General features: G+C 42.8%; 1 protein-coding gene across 6 annotated transcripts in view; it reads left to right on the forward strand.

The window, feature by feature from the left end:
• The window catches only part of CREB5 (cAMP responsive element binding protein 5), a 265104-nt gene that overhangs the window by 184249 nt on the left and 62714 nt on the right, over positions 1-18141 (forward strand). For all 6 annotated transcript variants that reach the window (XM_053359570.1, XM_053359566.1, XM_053359569.1 and 3 more), the window contains 2 exons: positions 7455-7581; positions 8635-8745. In XM_053359570.1, the coding sequence (XP_053215545.1) occupies positions 7455-7581; positions 8635-8745 (238 nt within the window). The remainder of the gene's footprint in view (positions 1-7454; positions 7582-8634; positions 8746-18141) is intronic.

The raw sequence follows: 18141 nt of genomic DNA on the forward strand, positions 1-18141 counted from the left end.
TCAATAAAAGGTCCCGGAGGATTTTTTCATCATTTTGGCCTCTAATCTTTGCTGTTAATCTTGCGCATTCCGCATATTCCGCATCATTTTCAAAAGCCATTCTTCCTTCATTGGAACTCTCATCTTACGTTGTTAAGTTGGATTCTAACCCATTATTTTTAAGATGACTGGCTTCTTCTTCAAGTGAAAAGCAGCTTCGGGAGGACATGAGTTTGAGTGGAGGTGGGTGGGTGGAGTGCTTAACCCATGGGTAGGCAAACTAAGGCCTGGGGGCCGGATCTGGCCCAATCACCTTCTAAATCCGGACTGCGGACGGTCCGGGAATCAGCTTGTTTTTACATGAGTAGAATGTATGCTTTTATTTAAAATGCATCTCTGGGTTATTTGTGGGGCATAGGAATTCATTTATCCCCCCCCCAAAAAAAAATAGTCCGGCCCTCCACAAGGTCTGAGGGACAGTGGACCGGCCCCCTGCTGAAAAGGTTTGCTGACCCCTGGCTTAACCCTTTCCTCACTGGCTGCTTGTCGACTCCAAAGCACTGTTTCCCCAGCTGCATTTTTCCCCTCAGGGTTACAGTTCTAAACCTTTCCCATGGGGGCAGGAGCAGCTTGACCATGAATTTTAGTAAAAAAATGGCTGGTGGGGACAGTATTAAATACAGTGGTACCTCGGGTTACAGGCGCTTCAGGTTACAGACGCTTCAGGTTACAGACTCCGCTAACCCAGAAATAGTACCTCGGGTTAAGAACTTTGCTTCAGGATGAGAACAGAAATTGTGTGGTGGCGGCAGTGGGAGGCACCATTAGCTAAGGTGGTACCTCAGGTTAAGAACAGTTTCAGGTTAAGAATGGACCTCCAGAACGAATTAAGTTCTTAACCTGAGGTACCACTGTACCTCCTTCCTTGCACAGCTCTTCACTTCAGAACCGTAATGTCCTGAAAATGTTTTTCAGTTAAAGCGCAATGCTTCCTTACACACATTTTAGCTACAGTGAACTCTGTCTGAAATGTTAAAATACCTCTGAACCCCCAAACAAGAATGTTCAAATTCCACTTTGTTCAACCCGGGGGCATAGTTACTTCAGTTTTGTCTATATATTTATAAATCAATGTAAATAAGAATATGAGTCTGCTTTAATTTACCAGAGCCTTGATGTAACCGATACTCAGAAGTGCAGAGCATTAAGCTTTGTAAAGTGCAATATTACTGCAGGGCACATGTCCAATTTTTAAAACACTATATAGATTGGAGACAGATGAGCTTTTCAGAATTATTTTAAGGCCCATTTTGATTAAATGCCTTAGATGCAGTTTCCAATGGAAATTAATTTCATTGATGTGAAAACAAATGGACTCCAACCCTCAGAATCAGCTGCAAGTTCATGTTCAATGCAGCACTTGAAAGGGAATGGAGCAAGCCCAAATTGTGACTGGGAAGGAACGCAGACTTTTATATGCTTTGCTGCACAAATAGAATCACTTTGTTAAAGCTTCACATTGGAAGGGTTTTGTATACAAGTGAGAGAGTATGTATGTGGTGTGGCGGGGGGGGGGAGAGGGAATGGGGGGCATGTTTAGAAAAGAAATGTACATGCAGAGACCTATGAGGTGTGAGTAAATGCATTTGTATGCAGGGCTTTAAGGTAGCCTTTTTGCTGCCAAATTGGTTCCCATTCATAAATGATGAACCTTTCTATTAAAATGTTAAACGTACAAGTCAGGTATTTATATCCCCTCAACCTACCAGCAGTCATCGCTTCTGAGCTCCCAGATGGGCATTTAGCATTTGTCAGGTGCGATCCATTGTGCTGGTCACAGATCTGTTATCACACAAGTGCCCTTTGCTGAATATAGTGGTGATTTCTTTCTGGGGATGGGAATGGAAGAATACAGGGACAATTACCAACTGCTATGGGCAGCGGGTGGCGCTGTGGGTAAAAGCCTCAGTGCCTAGGGCTTGCCGATCGAAAGGTCGGCGGTTCGAATCCCCGCGGTGGGGTGCGCTCCCGTTGCTCGATCCCAGCGCCTGCCAACCTAGCAGTTTGAAAGCACTCCCGGGTGCAAGTAGATAAATAGGGACCGCTTACCAGCGGGAAGGTAAACGGCGTTCCGTGCGCGGCTCTGGCTCGCCAGAGCAGCAATGTCACGCTGGCCACGTGACCCGGAAGTGTCTCCGGACAGCGCTGGCCCCCGGCCTCTTGAGTGAGATGGGCGCACAACCCTAGAGTCTGTCAAGACTGGCCCGTACGGGCAGGGGTACCTTTACCTTTTTATGGCATGGTTATCCTAATTGTTTGCAACAAAACATTGCAGCAGCCAGGCCATGCTATTGGAAAACCCCTTCTTCCTGATATTCCACTATCCCTCCCCATCAACAGCCAGTTGGCTTTCCAATTAACATGCTCAAAACTCATTGGGCTTTGGGGTGGTGGTGGTTCCCCATTAGCATTTTTTCTAAACAGGATTTTGAGGTTCCCCCAAGCCCTATTGATACCTAGGTTATTTTCTTGAAGCTTAAAAATAGGGGTCGTCTTATACATGGGTAGCGGTGAGGTTGGACGGGTGACTGGTGGCTGCTGCAAGCCGGAGATGGTCAGCGGTGTTTTGGCGGATGATTGGTTGTTGCTGCAAGTTCTGCAGGCCATTGGCTGCTGTGGCAATTGGGTGGGCGATTGGCGTTTGCTGTTGGTGAGCATGCAGATAAGTGGTCGCTTCGTCGATGTGCATGTGATCAGCTGTGTTGGTCCCGCAGGTGAGCAATTTTCAGCAACTCCCACCCCCTTAAAAGCTCAACAACTCTGGGTAATTTCCCCCCATTTTCTCAATTTGGAGTCCCAAAAAAAGAGGGGGCGTCTTATACATGGGAGCGTCTAATACATGGAAAAGTACGGTAATTCTGTTTTTGTCCGTCTCCATTGTCTTTCCTGCTGAGTTCTGCAAGGATGACACTGAGATGGAGGATGGGGAGAGGGAGCTGACAGGTTGTGTGATCCCCTGGACTAGTTACAAGTGGGTAAACAGGCAAATGGGGGCTGGCAGTGCCTCATTGGACCCAGTGAACCAGTCTCCAGCAGCTGTCACTTAATCTTCTCAACACACGTGTGCAATGCGCTTCATGATGCTTGCTCCCAAGTGGCTCGATTGGAGCCTTGCGGGAGCAGTGAACACTGTGCAATCAGCTCACCTGGATTCCTACTGTTCATTTGGTGATGTTCTAGGTCCTTGCCAAAGATGCTTCTCATGCTTCCACTTGAGTGCAGCCACGCCATACCCAGTTGGAAGCACAGGAGACATGTGCGCCTGCTACAAGGAGGAGGACCTGAGGCCCTACAGATGTTGTTGAACCGCAGCTGCCATCATACCTGGCCATTGGCCATGATGGCTGGGGCTAATGGAAACTGGAGTCCACCAATATCAGGAGGGCCACAGATTCCCCATCCCTGGCCTAACAGAAGTCCCGGTTTGTGGTTATTTGACTTATCAAATGTTATGGAAGATAGGCCTGGCACAGTAACTCTTTGTTATGGGTACCGGGAGGGGAGGACCATACAGGACCACTTCTCCATCATCAGGCAACTGTCTCTAAAGGAGGAGGAGCTGTAACTCTCACCTTCACATCCATCATACTGTTGGGGGATAGCGATTGCACGTCCTGTCATCTTTGACATTTTAATTGAAAAGAAAAGCTTAAGCAGGTTTTTAACCTTAAGCAGTGTGTTTTTACAAGTGTATGTGGAGAAATAATCTGTCAGTGCAGAGCAGGCTGGGTGCCACAAGAGTTGGTTTAGTGGTTCAACAATCCCACATTAGCTCACACACCTTGCCTTGTTCCATGCCTCAATAGTTTTTAGTAGAAATGCTTTGCCCAGAGGCATACAATTATTAAGAAAAGGAGACTCTGCTTGCTTAAAGTCTGGAATTATTAGCTCATGGTAACAAGCCTGCACTGGAGAGACTGTTGGGTCTTTGTTTTCATGAGTCTACTGTAATTTGCCTTCTCATTTTAAAGAGGAAAACTTCTGCTTTGTTTGCGAAGTTAATACTGATATACATAATCACTTTGACAATTACTGAAAATATTTGTGCCGTTAAAAACCAGGTTTCAAGGAAAGCTTATGCACCTTTATACTAAAATTCAACTGTGTGAATCAAGAAAGTGATTTCACTCCAAAATGTCATATATACCAGATGGGTCCGGGCTTAAAATTAGACTGGGGAAGAAGGAAGATGTAGCTCTTTTCACACACACACACACACACAGAGAGAGAGAGAGAGAGAGAGAGAGAGCAAGAGAGCGAGAGAGAAACTACAAATGACATGATGATAGGGTATCGATTGCAACATTATTTTTTAAAAGAGCAAGGGGCGCCATTTTCATTGGGAAAAGATTGGCTTGGATAGGGGAAGCAAAAAGGGAAAGTAAGGGTAAAGGAGGATCACACGAACTATTATTTATTCATTCAAGGGCCTAGAAGAAAAATGTTAATAAACCTTTTTTACATATGCAAATAATTCAGATGCTGACTGCCTGGCATTATTTTAGGATGCAGCAGCAACCTTTTTGCAGGTGGTACAAGATGGCACCACGGCAGTAGACTTCAAGCTTTGTGGCTAGTCTAGATGGTCTATATCCTCAATGTGATCTGCACAGTACCCAGAACACTGTTGATGCTTTGCAAATATAATGGAGGTGATCTTTGAGGTTTCACTAATACCAGCTAACAAGGCTTCTCTTCTGAACTTTGCCTCTTCCTTCCAGGCTATTTACTTCTGGATTCCAGAAACGAAATTTCTTGGGTGTCAGGTGCACTGTTTCATTGGACCTGTCATCATAAAGGCAGAGGGGACCCATGTAGTCCCCATGCTTATCCCTGCCAATTTAGACTGTGCGTGCACAATTATTTAATACTTTTGTTAGCGAGCACAGACAAAATTGTGGCCCGAAATTCAAAAGTGTGTGGTGTTTTGTTTTTTCTCCCTCCATCCAGGAAAAACCTGGAAGGTTCCAAGGTGCTACAAGGGGGAGGGGGGGATCCCCAACGAAAACAGTAATTTTCCCAACTGCAAAGCAGATGCAGACTTGCAAAGCTAAGCAGAGCCGAGGGTGAGAGTGAGGACAGCAAAGTAGCTTATTTGCTATTTTTTTAATATACACAAATAATTTCCTTTCTACCCGAGACCCCTATTCCCAGGCTCATTAAATCAATTTCAGAAAACATTTTGGCTCTGGAACATGTAAGTAAAATTCCAACCATATGGGCTCTTGAGGATTACCTGTGCAAACGGCAAAAGTCAAGCCAAAACAAGTTTCTGTCAAATGGCCTAACACCTAAGTTTATTATGAAGGTAGAGAGCTCTATAAAGGGTCTGTAAGCAGTGCAGAAAGGACTGGCTGTGGGGCTCCAGAAAGTTATCTGGGGGCTGCTTGTTTTATGTCAGTCACCTTGAGAATCAGCTCTCCCTTACACAAAAATATAGTTTCATTGAGTCACAAATGTTAGATTTGATTTTTTTTAAGGCTCAAGGCAATCTGAAAATGCCTTGTTCAGAGGTAGAGTTTACTGCAGTTTAAAGCCGTAGCACCATGAACCCCTTGATGTGCATGCAAAGAAAGGCCTGGGCATACAAAGCAGAATTTGGTTTTGGGTTTTTTCTTTCAGCCAGCAGCTACTCCGAAGCTCAGCATTTCCAAGCTGGCCTTTAAGCCAAGAAATGTTTAAATATCAGCTGGTGGTGTGGCTCAGGGTGTGGAGAACAGTCAAGGGAAACAAACTATTTAACAACAAACTATTTAAACAAACTATTTATGTCCATATTTTTCAGTAGAACTAATCTGGAAAAAGTTGAGGATCAATAAAGCCTTCAGCGTAGCCTCCAACTGCTCCAAAAATGTTGGGGCCATCATGAAAACCCTGAAGCCGTCACAGCTTCTCACTATGTCATGCAGAGTCCCGGATTCTGCAAGTGGGCAAAGGGAGGGGGAAGGGAGTGGGGGTGGGGGGAGGCCACCCAGCCCTTCACGGTGACACAGCAGGACCCACAAGGAGGAGGGGGGCAGGGCACCAGCTGCTGCTGCTGCGCTCCTCAGCTCTCCCAGCCGGTACCACTCAATACACCCAACTACGGTGATGGTGCTGTCAGGAGCAGTTTAAGCGGGGGCCAGTTCACACAGCTACACAAGGTTCCTCTGGCAGTCCTAGCCCTCAATCACAGAGACTACATTGCGGGCGCAGAAGTGCCATTTTGTAAACATCCAGCCTGGGTACCTCCTCTGACACCCAAGGCAGGCTGATGGAAGCATCACAGTTTTGCCGTATACAGTGGTACTTTGGTAATCGAACGGCTTGGCTCCCGAACAAATTGGCTCCCAAACGCTGCAAACCCGGAAGTGAGTGTTCCAGTCTGCAAACGTTTTTCGGAAGCTGAACATCCGATATGGATTTTGCAGCTTCCGATTGAGTGCAGAATGCTCCTGCAGCCAATCGGAAACCGCACCTTGGTTTTCGAACCATTTTGGGAGTCGAACGGACTACCGGAACAGATTAAGTTCAAGAACCAGGGTTCCACTGTATCATCCAAGGCTCCCACATATAACCAAGACATTTGCCAGTACAGTATTGTCACATACTCCTCTTGGTGACAGGCATTGGGTCAGCTCAGCCAACCTCGCCCTTTTCCTAAATTCCATCAGCAGTGGGGGCTGGGGGGGAGAACACTGATGTAGGATAGAATTCCCCTATTTTCATCTGAGGGATGTTGGAGGATATGCTTAAGTAACAACTGCAAAATACTCAAGTTCAATATCATTGTACTGAAATTGTTGGTGCTGTTGAATCATACATACTCTGAACGACTTGGGTCTTGGATATTTTGTGGAGCGCTCACTCTCTATATTGGCCAGTCTGGAACCCAAGTTCAGTTGAGGGGATTTAAGAGCTGAAATTTAGGTTTAGAAGAGTCATGTTCCTCATGCAAATAAATAAAAAATATTATTCACTGCTCATATTCAGTCAAAAACAATGCTGAATTCAGAGCACAGTACTGGAGGTTCAAGAAAAATCACCATAAAATAAGGAGATAAGTGCACAATCCTATACGTGTAATATAAGGAAATAAGTGCACAATCCTATACATGCCTACTCAGAAGAGTTTGATGGGATTTACACCCACGTAAGTAAATGTAGGATTGCAGCTTCCGTCTCAAAATTATACTTTTGCGGGACATTTTTCAGAGACTTTAATACAGTTAAAAAAATCAAACTGATTATGCATTAAGTCTTCCCCCAAAACTTTCTGCCATCCTTTCCAACTCTGAAATGAGAAAATTTCACTGAACTTAAAGTTCAAATACCAGATGGGTTTTGAGTTTTGACATTCATTTTGAAATTGAGTGTGATCATTTTTTCCTTAATATGTCTCAGTTCCTTTTTCTCTCTCTCCCCTTTTTTTCTAGGCCTGTCCCAGGCTCATTATCGTCATTACTGCAACTACACAACCGGCAACGACAGCCAATGCCTGCCTCTATGCCTGGGACTCTACCAAATCCTACCATGCCTGGTTCCTCTGCTGTTTTGATGCCCGTAAGTATGGCTGCTATCTCTCTCTCTCTCTCTCTCTCTCTCTCTCTCTCTCTCTCTCTCTCTCTCTCTGTGTGTGTGTGTGTGTGTGTGTGTGTTATTTGGTGGTTTGGTGATTCAAAGTGCTTTTGCCACCTGTCCCCCAGAAAGGCCAGACTTCTTAGAAACTATATTGTTTTCTAATTTAATGTAAATGCTGATATAAATCAAGTATGCACCATTTTCAATTTCATTACTGTATCTCTGCATCCGTTAGAAGAAGAAGAAATTAAGAGGTCTGCACATAAAAACCTCTTGGTATTTTTGTTTCCTGATTCTGTTTGGCTGGTTATAGCTTAGATTCTGTCATGTTCTTTTTCTCTTCTGTTAAATTTTTGACTGGCTATGTTTGTTATGCCACATAAGAAAAATAATAAAAAGTAAATGAATAGAAAGAAACAGTATTGTTTCACTGAAAATAGCACAACACTTTTTAAAATAAACAATTCTTGAGCATTTCTCCTGCAATGTAATTTTCAGGAACATCATTTTTGTTTTGCTGCATGAACTGAGTATTTAAATAATGTTGTGCCGCAGCAGTCTAAGGCAGGCATGTGAATTCCCCCCCCCCCCCCGCTGTCAGATTCAACAGCTCCATTGGGAAAAGCCTCCCATTTCCAACCCCCCTAGATCATACATTTTATACATATAGCTTAAACAAGTTAGTTTGGGCTGCCCTGACAGCATCAGCCATAATTTTATACAGTGATGTTTTAAAAGCCACTTAACCCAGTGTGTTGTTTTCTAAAAGCAAGGGAAAATCATTATTGAAAGTCTCGAGCCTAGGTGACTAATTTGTTCTTCTGGTGAAGAGGCAGTTTTCTATTGATTGTTGGACAAAACAAAGTTACTGGCTATATTTTCTGAAAGCAGATAAATACAGCCAGTAAAAAGTGATGGCCATCCTGCATGGACACTGCATGAGCCTCGCTTTTGCCTGCTTGTAGAAAGCCTTTGGGAAATTTATCTTACCTTTCAAATACCATCTGATTTATTTTGCTCTTTATCCTTCTCAAGATGGAGCGACAGATGTCTATGAACACCAACATAATGGGAATGCAAGGCCCAAACCTCAGCAACCCGTGTGCTTCACCACAAGTCCCGCCAATGCACTCAGAAGCCAAAATGGTAAAATATTGAAAACATATTGTAGATGTTGTCTGCTGGAAAGATTATTATGCTTTTCATCTGTTGGCCTCTCAGGACAATCCGAATAATTCCTTTCTGGTCATGTGATTACGTGTCTGCTACAAACAAGTTCAGAGCATGGCTGACTCAGTTGATTTTTTTGTGTCTCGGTTGGATAGGGGTTAGATAGGTTGGTCCAGGCGGTGCCTCAGAAATCATGAGGAAAGATGGAGAGAGACTGTGATTGCCAAGGGAGCAAGGGGCAGGGGAGGTGCCAAGACATCTCCTTGCCAAGGGTGTAAGAGAGCCTAGGTACGCCTCTGGATATTGGGCATAGGATATTGCGAGAGGATACTGAGAGGATACTGAGCTGGAATACTTGAACGTTAGCAGTAGAATTGCGTACGTGAAAGGTTGCTTTTAGGTGCAAGTTATGAGAAAATATTTGGCAGAGTGGAAGGAGGTGCAAAAGTGGTCTCTGCCATAGGGTGCATGTAGAAATGGATGGCTATGACACTACGCTGAAGGAATCCTAGTGAGTTTGCTTCCCAAGTGCCTGAATATTTGATTCTCTTGCCTGCGTGTATTTAATGGTGTGGTTTTTTAAAAACTTTGTTCTTCAAGTGGATTCTGAGACCTTAGAATATAAAAAAGTAGAGATGGGTGAACTGCTGGCGCACGCAACTTTTCCATATTCTCACAAAAAGTCCTCTTTGACCCACTTCCTCATTAAACTGTGTGTGTGTACATAATACATATTTAATATTAATACATAATACATATTTAATAAAAGGCGAAAGATTTATACGATCTGAAGAGAAACCAGAGAATTGTAGCAGTAAAGATGAATGTATTGCCAAAAATGCTGTTTCTGTTCCAGACCCTACAGATCGTGGACAGAGTGGAATGTTTTGGAAAGTGGCAGAGGGACATTATGAAGTTTGTCTGGCAGGGCAAAAAGCCCCGAATAAAATTTAAAATATTAACAGATGCAAAGGAAAGAGGGGGTTTTGCCCTGCCGGACTTAAGGTTGTATTATGAAGCTGCATCCCTCTGCTGGCTGAAAGATTGGTTTTTGCTAGAAAACACTGATGTCCTAGATCTGGAAGGGTTCAACAATGCTTTTGGGTGGCATGCATATTTGTGGTACGACAAGGTAAAGTCTCATAAGTTGTTTAAAAACCATATTGTAAGGAAATCTCTGTTTTCTGTCTGGACTAAATACAAGGACTTATTTGAAAACAAGACTCCGAGGTGGTTATCACCGATGGAGGCTAAAGCCACAAAAATACTTAATATGGGGGGTGGCTGGGCAAAATACTGTGAAATAATAGAAAGAGTGGGTGACACTTGGAGGTTGCAGAGCTTTGAAAAATTGAAAGGGAAGGTGCGAGACTGGTTTCACTATGCCCAAATTTTAGAGATCTTTAAAAAAGATAAAAAAATTGGTTTCCAGGTGGAAAAATCAAAATTAGAACTAGAATTACTTGAACCTAAGACGAAAGTGCTTTCAAGAATGTACAACTTGCTGCTTAAATGGAATACTCAAGATGAGACAGTCAAATCAGCCATGATAAAATGGGCACAAGATATTGGATACAACATTATGTTTGAGGACTGGGAAAGGTTATGGACCACCGGTATGAAATTTACGGCATGTAGTGCCTTAAAGGAAAATATTATGAAAATGATGTACAGGTGGTACATGACCCCAGTCAAACTTGCAAAGATATACCATTTGTCTGATAATAAATGTTGGAAATGTAAGGAGGCTGAAGGAACTTTTTACCACCTCTGGTGGACATGCCCGAGGGTGAAGGCCTTCTGGGAAATGATTTATAACGAGTTGAAAAAGGTATTTAAGTATACCTTTCAGAAGAAACCAGAGGCCTTCCTCTTGGGCATTGTGGGCCAGAGGATACCTAAGAAAGACAGAACCTTCTTTTTATATGCAACGACTGCAGCAAGAATTCTCATAGCTAAATACTGGAAGGCACAGGAGCTACCCACACTGGAAGAATGGCACACACAACTGATGGACTATATGCAACTAGCCGAAATGACTGGCAGAATCCGAGACCTGGGAGAAGAGGCTGCGGAAGAGGATTGGAAAAAATTTAAGGACTATTTACAAAAACATTATAAGATATATGAATGTTAAAAATTTGCTAAGGTTTGAGGTAAATATGCTTCAGTATTGAAATTCGGAGTTGATAGAAACAAAGTTAATGATTGAGAAAAGTTTTAATCTCAGAGTGAATAATTAGATGAAAATACAAAAACACAGGAAACAAGGTATTAATTTGCTGTTTATATTTATTATAAAGAATGCAGGGATGGAGGAGATGGGGAAGTCCAGTGGATGATGAAAAAAAAAAAAAAAGACTTCGAAAAATGAATTTTTTCTTGTTTAATTTCTTTTTCTTTCTGTAAAACTGCTTTTGTTGTGTTATTGATGATGGATTTAGATTCTGGAAAAAAGCAATAAAAAAATTTATAAAAAAAAACATAATACATATTTAAATATATATTTTAAACAGATTGTCTCTTCAAAATAATGCATGCCTAAATGTTTCCTCTCAAACTATGCACTTCTAAGCATAGTGTACCTTTAAAAATGTATTGTGCTACGTTTTTGAGCTGTTGAGATATTTAGAAAGTGGGGGGGGGGGGAGAGACATGATGGATAATGTATGTTCTGAACCGCAAGTTAGTCTGGAAGGTGTGGATCAGTCAGTTCATATTGCCGTTTGGAAAGATCAAATTCCTCCAGCACTGAGGAGTCCAAGCTGCTGTCATTTGTATTAAAACTCGTTATGCATTGCCCCTCACATAGATATATTGTATTTGGACTCCTGTTCACTGCTTAGGGATGACTGGGATTAAGCGGTATACAGACTTGTGGAAATAAATAAATAAAATCAACATGTGCATATATATACATGCACAAGCATGCACACATGTGTGCATAGAAGAAGAAGAAGAAGAAGAAGAAGAAGAGTTTGGATTTGATATCCCGCCTTTCACTCCCCTTCAGGAGTCTCAAAGCGGCTAACATTCTCCTTTCCCTTCCTCCCCCACAACAAACACTCTGTGAGGTAAGTGGGGCTGAGAGACTTCAAAGAAGTGTGACTGGCCCAAGGTCACCCAGCAGCTGCATGTGGAGGAGCGGAGACACGAACCCGGTTCCCCAGATTAGGTGACTACCGCTCTTAACCACTACACCACACTGGCTCTCATAGATTCTCTCTCCATCAGCTCAGTATGCTATCTGTACCAAATGGCTCTCTAGGCCCAATGAGCGACCTGCTCCATCCTCTGCTTTATAGCACTGTGCCATCCTCCTCCTTGTACCTCCCAGGGCCCTCACTGGTTCAAAACTCGCCCTTGCTTTGGCATGCCAGCAGTGGCAGCGCCAACTGTTTCTCCACACACACACACCCGCCTCTTCCCTGTCTTGCCTTATTTTGAGAAAGGGTTAAAGGGGGCCTGGAGAGGAAGATCTTTTCAGCAAGGTGGGTCAAAAGAGGCTTCAGCAACCATGGTTTGCTGCTGCTGCTGCTGCTGCTGCTGCTGCTGCTGCTGCTGCTGCTGCTGCTATAGAAAAAACCCCTGTCTTAAACTTTATGGATAGTTTCTTGTGACGTTTCTTTACAATATGTTCAAAGCAGGGGGGATTTGATTTAAATCAAATCAATTTAAATCACAATTTAAATCACTAGTCAGTGAGACTTGATTTCAATCTTTTTTTTTTATGGAAAGACTCATTCTTGCTGGTATAATCTTAATATTTACAACCAGATGAACGCTTCATCTTTGGAATAATAAATTTTCGGAGTAGTTCTTACAGTTATATAAAAAATTGCTGATTTGGTTATACTATTCAAAATACGTAGACCGATAATTATGAAATTATTGTGAGGTTTAATAAGTTCACTGTTTATATTTGGACAACTTTTCTGCTTCCTTAATAACAATATAAACAATGTATTTAACTAAAACAATAACATTATAGCATATGTATCCATGTTTGTTAACTGATGTGGTTAAACTTTTTTTTAAAAAAAAACTTTGACTGAGTTTTAGCACACATGAAAAACTTAAAACAAATCCTTATTTCCTGATGAATAGCCTTTGAACTATAATGTAATGTATGTAATGTAATCTTGAGAAGATTTTCCCTCCAAAAGCATTTTATTTTAAAAATCCAATTTAAAAAAATCTGATTTAAATTTAAAAAATCCATTTTTATTTGTTTATTTATTTTTAAATCATTGATTTTTATCCACCTTGGTTCAAAGCAGCTGTTCTAGCCACCATGGCAAACTGTGGCAGCAGTTCTCTCTTGGCTGCCCAACCCAGAAGGCCTCACTTTGAAGTACCCCCTTGTTCCTTCCTCAGAGGAGGGGCACCATCTTGGGGGACCGGGCCCCCTCAATATCCCATGACTATGGTGTGCACATGTGCAAGCCATATGGCATTTGCACAATATGTCAGCGCATCATGTGGCGTGCATGCGCATGCCACACAACGACAGCCCCCTCACATGGGGGCAAGCCAACATGCTTGACTTAGAGTAAGGAGTTGGCAGTGAAGAGCTTTGTCTCCACATGAAAATTGTCTCATTCCATCTCAGGGCTTTTTTTCATCTGGAACTCACCAGAGCTCAGTTCCAGAACCTCTCAAATAAGTGCCTTTCCATCATTATAAGAGAACAAGGGAAGCGTTCATGGTGAGTTCCAGTACCTATTTTTCTAGAAGAAGAAGAAGAAGAAGAAGAAGAAGAAGAAGAAGAAGAAGAAGAAGAAGAAGAATTTATTTATATCCCACCCTCCCCAGCCAAAGCCGGGCTCAGGGCGGCTAACAACAATAAAATAGTACAACATTCTAAAATCAATTCATTATAAAATTAATTCAAATCAAATTGATGGCAACCATTGGGCTGGAGTTCTGTGAAGATTGCCAAAATAGCACTGCTCCTGCCATCCTAGCAGTTCGAAAGCATGAAGTGCAAGTAGATAAATAGGTACCACTCCAGCGGGAAGGTAAACGGCATTTCAGTGAGCTGCTCTGGTTCTCCAGAAGCGGCTTAGTCATGCTGGCCACACGACCCGGAAGCTGTACGCCGGCTCCCTCGGCCAATAAAGCGAGATGAGCACCGCAACCCCAGAGTTGTCTGCGACTGGACCTAACGGTCAGGGGTCCCTTTACCTTTACTTTACCTCATTATTGGTCTAACACTGTGGACTTCCGTACGATCTAGGCTCGCTTGTGCTAGTGTCAAGTTCTTCTTCTTATAAGTCTGAAACTATAAGAAGCAGATACAGTGGTACCTTGGTTTAAGAACAGCTTAGTTTATGAACAACTTGGATTATGAACGCTGCAAACCCAGAAGTAGGCGTTTTGGTTTGTGAACTTTGCCTTGGAAGCAGAACATGTTGAGTGTGTTCCATTTGTTAATTGAGTCCCCCGCTGCTATGGGAAAGCACGCCTTGGTTTAAGAACACTTTGGTTTAAGAAGGGACTTCAGGAACGGATTAAGTTCATAAACCAAGGTATCACTGTACGTAAAAGTGTTTTCAGGATTCTGATACGGCATTTCTGAGCAGAAAATCGCCTCAGTTGATCAGGAGAGCTGTAGTCAATACCCTAACAAAATGGCAGCTGGGAGACAGGCAGCTGGTGCCTAGCATTTCATATTGTCACCACATGCTTAGAACTCCTTATTGCCGATTTGAAAGAAAGCCGCAATGTGTGCTTTTGAAGTTGCTGTTGTTCGCCGCAGGAGGCGGAGGAGGGAGGCTTTTTGCCTGCCAGTAGATACGATGCGCACTTATGGTAGACATGAACGGTCACATCTTTAACTCAATATAAATTTCAGCTAGGCAGCCAACCCAAGTCTTTTTAACACCTCAGCTGAAACCACACTCTGTAAACATGCAGTTGGTTGGCTTAAAGCAGCAGATGTAGCCAAAAGAGTTGGCAACAGCAGCCAAACTAAATCTGTGGTCAAGGTTTTTTTTCTCTGCTGTGTGCCATACCGTAATCATGATGTGCCAAATAGCAACAGCATCTCCAGCCCAGCTTATTAAATCTTTCTGGATTAGGCTGCCGGCAAGTGTTTTTTCCCTCTCTCTCTCTCTCTAACCCAAGTACTGTTGAGCCAAGCAAAATACTCCTTGGCTGAAGAAGAAAAAACATCACATTGGCATCTCTTTCAGAGGCATACATTTCTACTGTTACTTTGCCTCCCCCCCCCAACTTTTTTTTTAATGGAACTCTGAGGCTTTAAAACCGAAATTATTGATACATATGGTGAGAATTCTGTTCTTTAATACGTGCAATTAAGTGGATCGCTTTTTAATCTGAGTAAATTTGTTTTGGCTTCAGAGTCAGATTTGCAAAGGTGTTCCTCTGGCAAGCTTTTCCCCAGCAGATAATTCCAAGAACCGGCATACAACAGGATGCCATTAACCTGCGGGCTTAATTACTTTTTGATAGAAGCAATGTTTAAAAGAATTATAATATGCATTTATGTGCATTAAGCATACACATGCATCAATCATTCATACAATTTCCCTAAATAGGCTGTGCATTGTAAACTGATTATAAGCTAAGAAATGTGTATGTTGCAAAGTTATAAAAGTCCCAAAGCTGTGGTTATTACAAATATCAGGGCTGGGAGTGCTCTTTTGCTTTGGATCATAGAATCTTAGAGTTGGAAGGGACCCAAGGGTCATCTAGTCCAACCCCCTGCAATGCAGGAATCTCAGCTAAAGCATCCATGACAGATGGCCATCCAACCTCTGCTTAAAAATCTCCAAGGAAGGAGAGTCCACAACCTCTCAAGGGAGACCATCCCACTGTCGAACAGCTCCTACTGTCAGAAAGCTTTGCTGAATGTTTAGTCAGAATCTCCTTTACTGTAACTTGATGCCATTGCCTTAAGTCCTACCTTCAAGAGCAGTAGCTATCCTATCTCCTCTCAGTCTCCTCTTTTCCAGGCTAAATGTACCCAGATCCTTCAAGTGTTCCTCGTAAGGTTTATTTTCCAGATCCTTGGTCATCTTAGTTGCCCTCCTCTGCATAAATCCTGTTAGTCAACATCATTCTTAAATTGTGGCGCCCAGAATTAGACACAGTGTTCCAGGTGTATCAAGGCAGAATAGAGTCATACTATTACAGTGGTACCTCGGGTCACAGACGCTTCAGGTTACAGACTCCGCTAACCCAGAAATAGTACCTCGGGTTAAGAACTTTGCTTCAGGATGAGAAGAGAAATCATGCGGTGGCGGCACGGTGGTAGCAGGAGGCCCCATTAGCTAAAGTGGTGCTTCAGGTTAAGAACAGTTTCAGGTTAAGAACGGACTTCCAGAATGAATTAAGTTCTTAACCCGAGGTACCACTGTACTTCCCTTGCTCTAGAAACTATACTTCTGTTGATACAGCCTAGAATAGCATTAGCTTTCTTTGCTGCTGCATCACACTGTTGGCTCATGTTAAGCTTGTGGTCCAAGGCTTACAGTACAAGCCTTCACATATTTACTCAGAAATGAATTCTAGCAAGTTCAGTGAGGTTTGATCTCAGGTCACAGAATCATAGAACTGCAGAGTTGGAAGGCACCCCAAGGAACATCTAGTCCAGTGTTTCCCAAACTTGGGTCTCCAGCTGTTTTGGGACTACAATTCCCATCATCCCTGACCACTGGCCTGCTAGCTTGGGTTGATGGGAGTTGTTGTCCAAAAACAGACTCAAGTTTGGGAAACGCTGCTCTAGTCCAACCCCCTGCAATGCAGGAATATGCAGCTGCCCCATATGGGAATCGAACCTGCAACCTTGGCGTTATCAGCACCACACTCTAACCAACTGTGGATATAGGATTGCAGCCGTACAAAGTGATCTGATATTCACATTATGCTGGTGGAACAGCCAAAAGATGCTTAGCCTGAGATGGTAAGAAGAAAGCACACAAGTACAGTGGTACCTCGGGTTAAGAATTTAATTCGTTCTGGAGGTCCGTTCTTAATCTGAAGCTGTTCTTAACCTGAGGTACCACTTTAGCTAATGGGGCCTCCCGCTGCCGCCGCACTGCCACCATGCGATTTCTGTTCTCACCCTGAAGCAAAGTTCTTAACCCGAGATACTATTTCTGGGTTAGCGGAGTCTGTAACCTGAAGCATCTGTAACCTGAAGCGCCTGTAACCCGAGGTACCACTGTAGAACATTGGTTGGTGTAAATTTGCTCCATTGACAGGAGTGTGAATTGAAGAGGTGTAGGATTTGGCATAACTGTTCTCTGCTGTGCCACTCATAGCCCACCCATAGCTCTACCCCTTTTTAGCCATTTTTCGCTGTATTTTCACTGGTACTATACCCACTATATCCAAAGAATTCCACTGACATATTTTTTCATTGTGTATCTGGTGTTCTGCTGATACAGCAGGACTCCTGCCAAATCCTATTGCTGGCAGTTCTTCAGATAGGATTGCACCCACAGAATCATATTTTATTGTGATTGCCAAACTTTTTTGTGTATGCTACACTATATATAACGCAGGAAAATTGTTGGGAGGAAAAATGAAAGAGCAGCTTTGCAAACATGTTGGAGTTGTTGGAACAAACTAAATGAACCAATGCTTTCGAAGGAGTATCATTCCTTTAACATATCATGGTTACGTGGAGAGACACATATTATCTGCTGTGTCAAAGTGGACAAGTTAGTTTTTTATGTAAATGTTTGAGCCTTCATCAATTACCTTTGGCTTATTCATGTAGTTTTTCTCTTTGTTCTATACTGCATTATTTAAAAGGCATGATTATTGATTTAAAATGACAGAAAGTGGAGAAAACCAAACAGTATCCGGCCCCAGCTTGTATAGGTTCATAATATTTGGGGGCGGAGGGATAAGGAGCAACCAGTGTCGTGTTGGGGAAAATATTCCTGTTTGGAATTTATAACCAATCACATGGCTCCTGACGGCCCTCGTGGCATCTTGACATCGGAACATAAAACATCAGGGAAAACCGCAGTAAAACACCCTCTGTTAAAATGGAAGAAGAATCCTAAAGCAGCAGAACAACCTATCAGCAGATAATGGTTATGGGAGCTGTAGGGAAGATGCCGGGTATAGCAGTGTAGCTGCAGTGTGTGTGCACACAAATACACACATAGGTAACCTCAGCCTTGTGGATTATTTCCACCTCGCCCACAACTAAGGTTGGAAGTGTCCCGGTCAGGTTTAAAAGCTTGAGAAATTGTTTCACTTTAGGATGGTTATCAAGGTCTCTCTTGATTAATCAAACAGCAGATTTCTCAAAACACAAAATGCTTTTAATATTACTGTAGGTTCCTTACTAAAACTCTGGAAGTCAAGTGTCCTAGGTTATCAGCGTGG

The sequence above is a fragment of the Podarcis raffonei genome, chromosome 12 (assembly GCF_027172205.1).
Source record: "Podarcis raffonei isolate rPodRaf1 chromosome 12, rPodRaf1.pri, whole genome shotgun sequence".
Taxonomy (NCBI): domain Eukaryota; kingdom Metazoa; phylum Chordata; class Lepidosauria; order Squamata; family Lacertidae; genus Podarcis; species Podarcis raffonei.